Raw genomic sequence first — 14,002 nt, 5'->3', positions numbered from 1 at the left:
CCTCTTCTCCAGGATTTTCCTGATTTAACATTTCAATATGATTCATTTTTGTTCTCTACACCTGCCGTCATCACTTCAATTATTCCCACTGTGGATTTGATCATATTGTTTGCCCAGCATCTCTACATTTTCCCATCCATACTACCTGTAGCTCATTAACACTATTAATACTGGAAACTGCTGTTGAAGCCTGATGGTGACACTTTCTGGTGAAGAAGTGAATTGCAGTAACAGGACTGGCTGGCTTATGATACACTGGACATTTCCAGCGCTTTGTTTTCTCTGCTCACAGACAACACAGATACACGCATGTATATACAGCCCACGTCCAGCTATGCATGCACTCCTGCTGCTCCATTTCTATAGAGAATAAACAACGTAACACAATCATTCTCCATTGTTTTCACTCAACCAGCTGCATTTAATGAAGGAGTTTGAATTTACTTTACAAAAACTGCTGTTGTTTCCTGTCTGCATTCATGTTCTTAACAGTACTCCACACATTCTTAACTGGTGTAGTTCTTCCTAAAGTACTGCAGTATTCCTGCCAGTACATCCTCTTAGTTTTCCTAACTGTTTCCTCTGATGCTCGTTGATATTCTTTCCTCAATGCAAATTCATGCTAAGCTCCTTCATATCCATCCCTGTTTCTAAACCTGTAATAATTGCTTTAATGTGTCTTTGGCCTAATTATGAGTCTGTCCACATGTTTTTAGTTCCCCACTTGCTTTGGTTTCTTAGCTCTGATTTTCTGAAATTTATCCTTGAAATCATTTACTGGCATCTCTCCCTCTCACTCCCACTTATCCACTTTTCTTGTTTTTTACTTATTTTTTGCTCTGGTTTACATCCCAAAATCCTCTAGTCTTATAGTATACGACAGCGGATCACTTGTAAACATCGGTGCCAAGGTTGCACATCTAATCTTGGACACTTTTAAACCTGACCCTTCCTGGCCGCCAGAGATTCTACGCGACGCGGAGAACAACAAAGGACGGGCCGCTCATCCGAGGCGCAGAACAAAGAAGCGCCGGGGAAAACGCGCTGGTATTAGGAACAGACTGAGACAGCAGGCGCATCGCACACCACTGCCCAGTATCCTACTGGCCAATGTACAATCCATGGAGAACAAGCTCGATGACCTAAGAGCAAGGGTCACCTTCCAACGTGACATGAGGGACTGCAACATTCTGTGCTTCACGGAGACATGGCTGACCCCCACCGTGCCGGACCAGGCCGTAACTCCGTCGGATTCATTCTTTGTGCTCCGCGCGGACAGAACGGCAGAGTCGAACAAAACCAAAGGTGGAGGAGTGTGTTTCATGGTAAACAGAAAGTGGTGTGATGCCAGGAGCATTTCTACTCTCTCCAGCGGCTGCTCGCCACATCTGGAGTTCCTGAGCATTAAGTGCCGCCCTTTCTATCTGCCCCGTGAGTTCACCTCAGTCATCGCCACGGTGGTCTACATCCCACTCCAAGCGGACACAGGTATGGCTTTGTCCGAATTACATGATGTGCTGAGCTCGCTTCAAAACAAGGACCCGGGAGCAGCCCTCATTGTAGCAGGAGACTTTAACAAAGCGAACCTCAGACAAGTCATGCCAAACTTTTACCAGCATGTCTCGTGTCCAACGAGAAGGGATCGGATTTTGGATCACTGCTACACGCCATACAAGCAGGGCTACAAAGCTGTCTCACACCCGGCTTTTGGGAAGTCTGACCACAACGCCATCTTCCTCATTCCCCAGTATAAACAAAGCATACGGAGGGAAGACGTGACCACGAGGGAGGTGAAACGGTGGACTGCCCAATCAGAAGCTACGCTACAGGACGCACTCAACGACGTCGACTGGGACATGTTCAGAGCATGCGCAGTCGACATCAACGAGTTTACGGAAGTAGCAGTATGCTTCGTCAATATGCTAGCGGAGGAGATTATCCCCACTGTGAGAGTCACCACATTCCCAAACCAGAAACCGTGGATGGACAGATCGATCCGCACTGCAGTAAACGCCAGGACCGCCTCCTAGAACGCGGGTCTCGCCACTGGCGATATGAGCGCCTACAAAGCGGCCTCATACGGCGTGCGGCGCGCGGTGAGAGATGCCAAACGCCGGTACCGGGAACGTGTGGAGTCCCGCTTCCACCAGGGAGTATGTGGCACGGACTACGCACCATTACGGACTACAAAGCCAGGGACACTGCGCCGATCAACGCTGACTCTGCATTCACCAACGAGCTGAATCGGTTCTACGCCCATTTCGAGGTTAGCCAGGCGGCTAATGCTATCTACCGCCTGACTACCGAGGACAGTGACGTCATCAGCGAGAGACCGGTGACCAGCATCGCGGAGCATGACGTCCGAGCGGCACTGAGGAGAGTGAACACAAGGAAAGCGGCGGGGCCAGACGGCATCACCGGCCGTCTGCTGCGCTGCTGTGCTGACCAGCTAGCAGGTGTGTTCACTTACATCTTCAACGTGTCCCTGGTGAAGTCTGTGGTCCCCACATGCTTCAAAAGATCCACCATCATCCCTGTGCCCAAGAACAGCAAACCCTCATCCCTGAACGATTACCGGCCAGTTGCACTGACCTCGGTAGTAATGAAGGTGTTTGAGAGGCTGCTGAAGAACATCATCTCCTCCTCCATCCCAGACACCATAGATCCGCTGCAGTTCGCCTACAGATCCAACAGATCCACAGAGGATGCCTGTGGCTGCCGTCAGCAGCACTTATACAATTTAAGACAATTTTATGGTTCAAGTTACAATGAATAAGTGAAATACTTTATTGTTAATATATGTGTGTGATGTAATGTATGTTGTTGGTTGGAAATACATTTAAAAAGGGTTTACAGAATGTTTCCGGGGTGGAACCAATGTTTAGTCTGTTGTTTGAGGTCGACGGTATATTCTGGTACACGCTACACTCGGTAGAGCGCAGCATGCTTTCGTCTCTCTCTGGTGGTGGTAGAGACATGTAGACGCATGCAACGGAGTGTCCGACTATGGGAAAGAGTGACACTACAAGAAGCGTTTTCATTAACCCCTGCAAGTTAATGCGGCCAATGAGGTATGCAATTTGTATATGTTGTGATAGAAAATAAGATGTTTGTTTGTGATAGAGCGAGCGAATTTATGGTAACCACGTGTATATGTTAGCATTTTGTAAAGGTCAAATTGTGAGCATTTATGTTGTTTAATAATGTACTTTATTGTTTATTCTCTATGAGAACAATGTACGGTGGAAATTGATTATTTTATGTTGTTGTACAGTTCTCACGGCATCGTTACAGCATCTCTGGTGGCATCGTTGGTGGCGCCCGTGTGCAATAAATGCCAGTAAATCAAGAACGCCTTGTGTTCGTTTTTCAACTTGGAGGGAGTTACAATGCCATCGCCCACGTCCTACACACCACTCTCAGCCACGTGGACAAGAAACAGGGTAACTATGTGTGAATGCTGTTTGTTGATTACAGTTCAGCGTTTAACACAATAGTGCCCTGCAGACTGTTCACAAAGCTCAGGGATCTGGGACTTAACAGCCGTCTGTGTGCATGGGTGTTGGACTTCCTCACTGGCAGAACTCAGGTGGTGAGGGTGGGCAGGTGCTTCTCCAACAGCATCACCATCAACACAGGAGCACCTCAGGGATGTGTCCTCTCGCCACTGCTCTACTCCCTCTACACTTCAGACTGTGTGGCCACCCATGGCTCCAACACCATTGTGAAGTTTGCTGACGACACAGTGGTGTTGGGTGCCATCTCCAACAACGATGAGGCGGCCTACATGGATGAAGTGAAGAATCTGGCATCGTGGTGCCAGGACAACCACCTCCAGCTGAACGTCAGCAAGACAAAGGAGCTGGTGGTGGACTTCAGAAGGGGTCAGCACAGAGACTACAAGCCCATTATCAACAATGGAGCTCCAGTGGAGAGGGTGCAGTCCTTCAAGTATCTTGGTGTCCACATCTCCTCAGACCTGACATGGGCTGCCCACATTCAGGTCCAGACCAAAAAGGCTAGGCAGCGCCTGTATCACCTACGACAACTGAGGAAGTTCAGGGTCTCTCCAAAGATACTCAGGATTTTCTATACAGGCGCTGTGGAGAGCATCCTCACAGAGAACATGACATCGTGGTTCGGGAACAGCTGTGTGAAGGACCAAAAAGCTCTCCAGAGAGTGATCCGTACAGCAGAACGCTGCTGCAGGATTGCTCTCCCCCCGCTTCAGGACACCTACACCAGGAGATGCTGGACTAGAACATCTGTGCCGAGTATAACCTGGAAGTCCCGAGGTCAAAATGGGAGATGCCCCCAAGGGTGGTGGAGAATGACCGAGCTAAGATCCTGTGGGACTTCCAGATACAGACGGACAAAATGGTGGTGGCTAACCAACCGGACATAGTGGTGGTAGACAAACAGAAGAAGACGGCCGTAGTGATTGATGTAGCGGTTCCGAATGACAGCAATATCAGGAAGAAGGAACACGAGAAGCTGGAGAAATACCAAGGGCTCAGAGAAGAGCTCGAGAGGATGTGGAGGGTGAAGGTAATGGTGGTCCCCGTGGTAATCGGAGCACTAGGTGCGGTGACTCCCAAGCTAGGCGAGTGGCTCCAGCAGATCCCGGGAATAACATCGGAGATCTCTGTCCAGAAGAGCGCAGTCCTGGGAACAGCTAAGATACTGCGCAGGACCCTCAAGCTCCCAGGCCTCTGGTAGAGGACCCGAGCTTGAAGGATAAACCGCCCGCAGGGGCGTGCTGGGTGTTATTTATTTATTTTTATATATATATATATATATATATATATATAATGTTCTTCCTCTACACCCCCCCAATTTTTGCACATGTCGAGGAGCGTGTCAGGCTACATTTCACTGTGTGTTATACTTGTATAACTATGCATGTGACAAATAACACCATGAGACCGGACAGTGTGCGCACCGCGGATGACGTCAGTGCGCACACTGTGTCTGAGGAGGATGTGCGGAAGTGCTTCAGGAAGGTGAACGCACGCAAAGCTACTGGTCCGGACGGGATTCCCGGCCGCGTCCTCAGGTCATGCGCGGCTCAGCTGGCTGGAGTGTTCACGCACATCTTCAACCTTTCCCTCTCTCTGTCTGTAGTCCCAGCCTGCTTCAAAATGGCCACCATCGTCCCTGTACCCAAATCCTCCACCATCTCCTCATTGAACGACTGGCGACCTGTAGCCCTGACCCCCATCGTAAGCAAATGCTTCGAGAAGCTGGTCAGGGACTTCATCTGCTCTGCACTACCCGACTCACTGGACCCTCTACAGTTTGCATACCGCCACAACAGGTCCACTGATGATGCCATAGCCCTGACACTACACACTGCCCTGTCACACCTGGAGAAGAGAGACACGTATGTGAGGATGCTGTTTGTAGATTACAGCTCAGCATTCAATACCATCGTTCCCTCGAAGCTGGACAGGAAACTGCAGGATCTAGGACTGAGCAGCTCCCTCTGCAGCTGGATCCTTAGCTTCCTGTCTGACAGACGCCAGGTGGTCAGACTGGGCAGCATCACCTCATCCCCCATCACACTGAACACTGGTGCTCCACAGGGGTGTGTACTGAGCCCTCTCCTGTACTCACTCTACACCTACGACTGCACAGCCACTAACAACTCCAACATCATTGTGAAGTTTGCGGACGACACTACAATGGTGGGTCTTATCACCAACGGTGATGAGACGGCTTACAGGGAGGAGGTCAGCGCCCTGACCCACTGGTGTCAAGACAACCATCTCACCCTCAACGTCGCAAAGACAAAGGAGTTGATAGTGGACTTCCGGAGGTGCAGAGAAGTACACACCCCCATCACCATCAACGGCGCTGCTGTGGAGAGAGTGAGCAGCTTCCGGTTCCTTGGTGTACACCTGGCTGAGGATCTTACGTGGTCACTACACACAAACAAAACAGTGAAGGCGGCGCAGCAGCGCCTCTTCTTTCTCAGGAGACTGAAAAGATTCGGCATGAGCCCCCGCATCCTCAGGACCTTCTATCGCTGCGCCATTGAGAGCATCCTCACTGGATGCATCACCACCTGGTATGGCAACAGCACCGCCTACAACTGCAAAGCTCTCCAGCGAGTAGTGCGGTGCTCTGAACGGATAATTGGAGGTGAGCTTCCCTCCCTCCAAGACATCTACAGGAAGCGGTGCCTGAGGAAAGCGGGGAGGATCATCAAGGACTCCAGTCACCCCAGCCATAAACTGTTCAGACTGCTTCCATCAGGAAGGAGGTTCTGCAGCATCCGGTCCCGTACCAGCAGACTGAGAGACAGCTTCTTCCACCAGGCCATCAGACTGCTGAACACTTCATAGACACCTCAGCTTCACTACTGGAACTTCAACATTATGCACTCCATACTGTATATAAATGCCACTTGTTTTGCACATATTCAACTCTGTATATTTTATATATTTTATTATTATTATTATTATTATTATTTTATTTTATTTTTTTACTATTTAATTTGTAAAAATGTGTATACACACACACACACACACACACACGTAGGAAAATATTTAGTATACACATCCAGAAATGCATACACTATTATATATTGTACATATATTTATTAGTTTCAGGTTGGCCATTCTTGTATTTTGCTCGTTTGTGTTGTTGTGTTTGCACATCTCTGTTGCTTGTGGGGCTCGCACACAAGAATTTCACTCGCATGTGCTGTGCCAGTGTGCCTGCACATGTGATGTGACAATAAAAAGTGATTTGATTTGATTTGAATAAAGAGCATTGAACCTTGAACTATCCCCAGAACACCAGAGTATTCATCTCCTGGTTTATCCTATGGCCTCTTTGCATTTTCTCCAATCATCCCTGTTTCTAGAGTCTCGCCCCATCTGCAGGCAGTCCAAGAGAAACTGCCTCTGCCATTTTCTTCTTCTTAATCTTTGATTTTTCTCTTCACTTTCTCCATTGGGTCTTCTTAGACGCACTTTCCAGAAAGCAGCAACATTTTTTGTGCCCCATTTTTCAAATTGTGCATCTTACTTCAGCTTAATGTGTTTCCTGTTTTGTTTTTACACAGGTCATGTAAAAGAAATCCTACCAGAGACTCGACAAAGCTGAACTGAAAGACAGCACGGGCAATAAATCAGAGCAGCACAGAACTTAAGCACACATATATAAGGTGATTTAACAAATCATGTCTGTTGTAAATGAGTAAGCCATTTATCGACCTGACTCAGGTTTTAAAATTATCATCAGAAAAGACTGAATCCTGACCTGAGAATCCCAAGTGTACACTTTGGACTCTCCACTGCAGAAAATAGAAGCTTCAGTCCTGAATCCTGCAGGTTGTTGTTACCCAGATCCAGCTCTGTCAGACGGGAGGACTGGGAGCTCAGGACTGAGGACAGAGCTTCACAGCTTCTGTCTGACAGGTTACAGCCACTCAGTCTGAAGAAAGGATGACAAGAAGACATGAAACACTTGTGTTAAAGTATATTCATGGTGCCATGAGGAGCTACTACATTTACAATATTTCAACACTGTTTCAGGACATGCTGGAATCCTTATTGCCTCATGTTACAAAAGACAAATGTGGCAGTTTAATGTGATTTGGATGGATTCATTAAAAAAAACAAAACATAAACACTTAATTTTTTCCAAATGAAATTGATTAAATGATGTTAATTGATAAAAAAAAAATCGATATCGCTTGATCTGACCTCAACGTTTCCAGTTTGCAGTATTGACTCTTTATCCCAGCAGACAGAAGCTTCACTCCTGAATCCTGCAGGTTGTTGTTACCCAGGTCCAGCTCTGTCAGATGGGAGGACTGGGAGCTCAGGACTGAGGACAGAGCTTCACAGCTTCTGTCTGACAGGTTACAGCCACTCAGTCTGAAATCAAGGTGGAAGGGAGACAAGATCAACCAAACAAATCAGAGCTTTATTGCTTTTTTATTGTTTTTAAGCAGAAATCAGTGAGGTGCTGGTAGATTCTGTTCTTTTGGTTTATTACCCAACAACACACACATACACTAATATTTGTGACTTTTGTAATAGTAGCATTTACAATGCAAAGCAACAGCGATCACAGATTGAAGGGGCCTGAATAAAACTACAATGCAGTGATTTTTAAGATGACCTGTTCTTCCAATTTCCAACAACAGATTTCTCCAACCTTACAGTTAAAAATAATTCTTCATCTCATACTGAATCTTGGTGCACCTCCCCCCAGTTTATTAAAATGAAGAGGTGCTGAAGTTGCTGTAAGTGATGTGTGATGCCACTGATTTCCTTTCTGATCCAATACAAAGTAAAATTCAGGCTGGTATCTGCGATACTGATGAAAACTATTCCTTCAGAATCAATACAAGACATCATAAGAAAATATGATGTTTGGTATAACATAAAAAGCCTGAATTTTAAAATATTCAGTTAATAATCAAAAACAGATGTGACTGAAAATAATAAAACTGAGAAACATTTCATGGCCATTCGATCCTTTTACAACCATTGCAAGAGCTTGGTTGGCATAGCCGGCAATACGTTGGATAGTAATAAGTCCGGTGGGTGATGGGCTCCACCAGGGCTGCCCTTAGTCACCGATTCTGTTCATAAATTTTATGTTTAAAGGCTGTTTCAAAAGTTCATTCAAGTTACAATATTGTGGTCAAAAGTTCTCCTTTTTTCTTTTATACTATACAACTACGCTGGCTCATGGTTTTAGGACATGGATCTGTCATGGAAGAAATCTATGACCACTTTTAATCAACATTTTAAAAATAAACATGATCACAGATTTACTCACAGAGCTTTGTTGGAGGCTTTGACCACTGGCAGCAGCCTCAGAAGAGCCTCCTCTGAAGCAGAGTATTTCTGCAGGTCAAACACATCCAGATCTTCTTCTGATGACAGTAAGATGAAGACCAGAGCTGACCACTGAGCAGGAGACAGTTTATCTGTGGAGAGACTTCCTGATCTCAGGGACTGTTGGATCTCCTCCACTAGAGAACGATCATCCAGTTCATTCAGACAGTGGATCAGATTGATGCTTTTCTCTGCAGACAGATTCTCACTGAGCTTCTTCTTGATGTGCTGAACTGTTTTCTTATTGGTCTGTGAGCTACTTCCTGTCTGTGTCAGCAGACCTCGTAGGAGAGCCTGATTGGTCTGCAGTGAAAGACCCAGGAGGAAGCGGAGGAACAAGTCCAGGTGTCCATTTGGACTCTGTAAGGCCTTGTTCACAGCACTCTGGTAGAAGTGTTTCTTTGCAGATTCTCCTGTTTCAGACTTCTTGGATGTTGTTTGTTGTTGTTCCAGCAGATTGAGTCCAGAGTTGATGAAGGTCAGATGGACATGAAGAGCAGCCAGAAACTCCTGAACACTCAGATGGATGAAGCAGAACACCTTGTCCTGGTACAGTCCTCTCTCCTCTTTAAAGATCTGTGTGAACACTCCTGAGTACACTGAGGCTGCTCTGATATCGATGCCACACTCTGTCAGGTCTGATTCATAGAAGATCAGGTTTCCTTTCTGCAGCTGATCAAAAGCCAGTTTTCCCAGTGACTCCATCATCTTCCTGCTCTCTGGACTCCAGTGTGGATCTGTCTCAGCTCCTCCATCATACTTGACCTTCTTCACTTTGGCCTGAACCACCAGGAAGTGGATGTACATCTCAGTCAGGGTCTTGGGCAGCTGTCCTCCCTCTCTGGTTTCCAGCACATCCTCCAGAACTGTAGCAGTGATCCAGCAGAAGACTGGGATGTGGCACATGATGTGGAGGCTTCGTGATGTCTTGATGTGGGAGATGATCCTGCTGGCCTGCTCCTCATCTCTGAATCTCTTCCTGAAGTACTCCTCCTTCTGTGGGTCAGTGAACCCTCTGACCTCTGTCACCATGCCAACACAGTCAGGAGGGATCTGATTGGCTGCTGCAGGTCGTGTGGTTATCCAGAGGCGAGCAGAGGGAAGCAGTTTCCCCCTGATGAGGTTTATCAGCAGCACATCCACTGAGGTGGACTTTCTAGGGTCAGTTAGGATTGTAGTTTTGTGGAAGTCCAGAGGAAGTCGACACTCATCCAGACCATCAAAGATGAACACAACCTGGAAGTCTTCAAAGCTGCAGATTCCTGCTTCTTTGGTTTCAGTAAAGAAGTGATGAACAAGTCCCACCAAGCTGAACTTTTCCTCTTTCAGCACATTCAGCTCTCTGAAAGTGAATGGAAATATGAACTGGATGTCCTGGTTGGCTTTGTCTTCAGCCCAGTCCAGGCTGTATTTCTGTGTTAAGACTGTTTTCCCAATGCCAGCCACTCCCTTTGTCAGCACTGTTCTGATTGGTTCATCTCTTCCAGGTGAGGCTTTAAAGATGTCTTCTTGTCTGATGGTTGTTTCTGGTCTGTCTGGTTTCCTGGATGCTGTTTCAATCTGTCTGACCTCATGTTCATCATTGACCTCTGCAGTCCCTCCCTCTGTGATGTAGAGCTCTGTGTAGATCTGATTCAGGAGGGTTGGGTTTCCTGCTTTAGCGATCCCCTCAAACACACACTGGAACTTCTTCTTCAGGGTGGATTTAAGGTTACGGTGAAAAACTGCAGCTTGAAGTTCTGAATGAGAAGAAAAATAAACACTCAATTCCAAAAAGAACTAATCTTTAAAACATGTTGCTCCATCTTCCATCTCTGGAAAATGTTAATTTATCCAGCAGCTTAAATCTTTAGATAAATCCTCTTACTGCTCTGCAGACGGTCAGCCAGCTCCTCCTGCTTCATTCTCCTCAGGAAGTCCACTGTGATCTTCACAAACGCCTCTCTGCTGCTGCTCCTCTGACTCTCTAAGCATTCTGGGTAATCTGGACTCAGAACCTTCTGGATCTTCTTCAGCTCGTTCTTCACAAAAGTGATGATGTTGTCCTCCAGCAGCTGGAACAGAATATTTATGAATGAGCCAATCAGACTGAAATCATGGAGCCAAACATCAGATCCATGTTGGACACACTGACGATCCACTGGTCTACAAAGAGCAGCATGGAGATGACTGTGAACAGAACAGATGTAACAGTAGTTGTTGTACATGTACAGACCATAAATATGGAGTCCAGCTGTGTTTGATGCTGCTGGGCAGACTGACCACTGGGAACCTCTGAGCTCTGCTGGTCCACTCTGTGGAGGAACCATGAAGGATTAGATCAACACAGGATAAAGATCCAGGAGTTTCTGCTCAAATAACTTCATCTGAATCAAGTCTGTCAAGTTTTAAACTCTCAGATTGTGAACATATCAGTAATTTTCAGTCTGTTTTCATGGACGTCCTTTCAGTGGTGATGTCAGGGATGATTTTGAAGAAGCTCATCAAACTGAACCATCAGCAGATCACTGCTCCAAAACCAGAACATGATCCGAGTCTCCCTCCACCACCAGAACACCAGCTTTACTAACGTGGTAGATCAGTGTAGTACAGATCAATAACTGATGAGTCATTTGATCAAAATCACTGAGTGCTTCACGTCTGACCCTCTGATGCTTCTGTAGACATTTTGCATATTTAATGAATGTCTGACAGTTTTACATTCATTCTATGAACACAGTGGAAATGTTGTGTTATAGTCTCCATGTTGTTTCCAGCATCATAAATTCTTAAGTTCAGAAAATTAGATTCTTTCTTCACAGCTGAAAAACAACAACATTTATTCTCTATTGAAATCTGCATCGTCCACTCCAAAGGTCACAATCTGAAGGTAACATCTGGTTTTGTTCCCTGTGGTTAACTCTGAGCATCAGTATGGTGGGATTTATCCACTACATCCACACCACTGTGGTTCAGTGTTGTCCTGATGGAGTAACAGCAGCCAGTATGATCCAGGCTTTAGCTGCTGGGTCTCTGTGTGACCTCTCAGACTGTTTAACAGATCAGACACAAAGAGAATCAGAGCAGCTCTGTTCTTTAAAGACAAACATGAACCCACTCAGGTCACACTTTCCCCACAGATATGAGCATCACTGTCCTCAAACAGCAAATGACCAAGTCGAACATTTGGATCTTTTCTCTTTCATTGTTTTCTTTTTAATGAATCTTTGTAACAATCTGAGGATGTTTCAGGTCATATTTATCCAGGAAACACAAACATGTAAAGGAGTCATCACAGCTCTCTGACCTCGTTGCTCCAGGTTCACCACTGAAGTCTGGATTTTGACCTTTGGACTCGTCACTCCTCACAGACGGACAGCTGGACCCTGCAGACTCTGCTCTGTCCTCCTCTTCCTCCATCATCATCTTCAGTCAGTCTGAGAGGTAAACCACAAACACTCAGTGAGTTCACATTAACAGGAGGAACTGACCTCTGACCTGTCATGTGACCATGAAACCAGGTCAATATGTCTGTAGGTTCAGTCATCCAGGTCATGTGATCTAAGGAGCTTGGAGAGAAAAGAGACGTCTTTAAGTTTCTGGAAGACGTTTCATCTGAGAAGCTTCTTCAGCTCTAAAACCAAACGGTGGAGAGTCCCAGATATTTAAACCTGAGAGGGAAAGAAAGCATGTCGCTGACCCACCACTGATGTTATTTCAAGGAGGAAACTGAGAGCCTTTGCACCAGGAGCACAAACATCAGCTCCAGCAATGATCCACTGATGTGTTTTTATTCCATGTATGAATGTTGTTATTGACAGAGATGACGTTTGTGTGTCAGTGATGCAGTGACTGTTGTTGTTACCTGTACAGGCTGGTTAGACTCTATGAAACAGATCATACAGATCTCTGCATGTTAGAAGAGACTATTAAAGGTCATGAATGAGACAAAGGCAGGGAGGCGTCCTTTACAGCTAAACAGCAGAGTGAGAGAACAGCCAGCACCTCTACATTTATCACATTATACAGCACATGTATGATACTGACAGGGATGAGAAGAATTTAGTGATTCTGATCCCATCATTGATATTACTTATTGATTCTCAGTAGCTCTGCTCTGACAGTCACCACCATCACTGAGCAGCATATCAAAGACATTTGTGCACATTAACTGCATGTTGTGGCTCAAATGTTTGTGCATGTTGGAGGCATTTCCTCTTTGTTGTGATCAGTGTTGGTCATTACTCAAAACAGTCATTATTACACATATTACACAGAACACTTTAATTAAAAGTAATGGAGTACGTTACTTCATTACTCCTCATAACATTACTTTGATGTTAAAATGAACAAATGAGCATGTAACAACATAAAGCTGAGGTACAGCCCCACACACCAACACAGATCCTGATGAGGTCACGTGATGTTTCTCTGAGTGTTTATGAACACAAATCAAAGATGAAACAGCACAAAGACACTTCAAAGTGATTCTACTGTAGAAACATGAACAGGTAGAAACCTGCAGCCTGACTGCTCATCACTTTGTTACCTGTTCAAGTTCAGCAGCAGCAGCTCACTTTATCACGGTGCTGGTCTGGGGTCAGTGTTTACTCAGCTTTAACTCACTCTGGGTTCTTGGCTAGCTTAGTGTTAGCTTAGTGTTAGCATGCTGTGTGCTAGCTTAGCGTCAGAGCTCTGCAGGTGTCTCGTGTGTAAATATTAATCACAGTGACAGTAAAGGAGGTAAAGGGCTGTGACGTCATCACGTACGCTGCGTCCTCTGTGGGCTCTGAGTGAACTCAAAGTACAAACTACAAGTACACAAACACGAACGTAGCTCAGAGTGGCGGACACACTCGGCCTCGTTGGTCCAGCTGCGAGTCCGTTACCGTGAACTATGGAGCGGCAGATTTGTGCTGAACTAAGCTGCACACAGCTGATGTTAGCCAGGAAACATTACACACTGACTTTAATGGAGAGACCGGAAATACAAACACACACAGTTTGTTGTGTGAAGAAATCAAACACGAGCTGAACAAATAGTAAAGTTCCTAAAGACAAACTGTTAAAGGAGGAAACAAAGCAAACTTACAGTTTCTTCACACACCAACAACAAGCTCCACTCCACACCTGGACACTAAACACGGACACACAGGTGAGCT

General features: G+C 45.9%; 1 protein-coding gene across 1 annotated transcript in view; it reads right to left on the bottom strand.

Moving 5' to 3' along the window:
- The window catches only part of LOC309700452 (protein NLRC3-like), a gene marked incomplete at its 3' end in the record, with an annotated part of 173,109 nt that extends 159,107 nt beyond the window's left edge, over window positions 1-14,002 (bottom strand). Inside the window, exons 1-4 of the mRNA XM_082523967.1 lie at window positions 13,933-14,002; window positions 12,148-12,277; window positions 11,077-11,155; window positions 10,729-10,915 (exon numbers count right to left, since the gene is read on the bottom strand). Coding sequence (XP_082380093.1) covers window positions 10,729-10,915; window positions 11,077-11,155; window positions 12,148-12,266 — 385 coding nt within the window. The 5' untranslated portion in view covers window positions 12,267-12,277; window positions 13,933-14,002. The remainder of the gene's footprint in view (window positions 1-10,728; window positions 10,916-11,076; window positions 11,156-12,147; window positions 12,278-13,932) is intronic.

Source organism: Aulonocara stuartgranti, assembly GCF_965226115.1.
Source record: "Aulonocara stuartgranti genome assembly, chromosome: 3".
Taxonomy (NCBI): Eukaryota; Metazoa; Chordata; class Actinopteri; order Cichliformes; family Cichlidae; genus Aulonocara; species Aulonocara stuartgranti.
The sequence above is the reverse complement of the archived record's forward strand: the minus strand, read 5'-3'. Positions and strand labels throughout refer to the sequence as shown.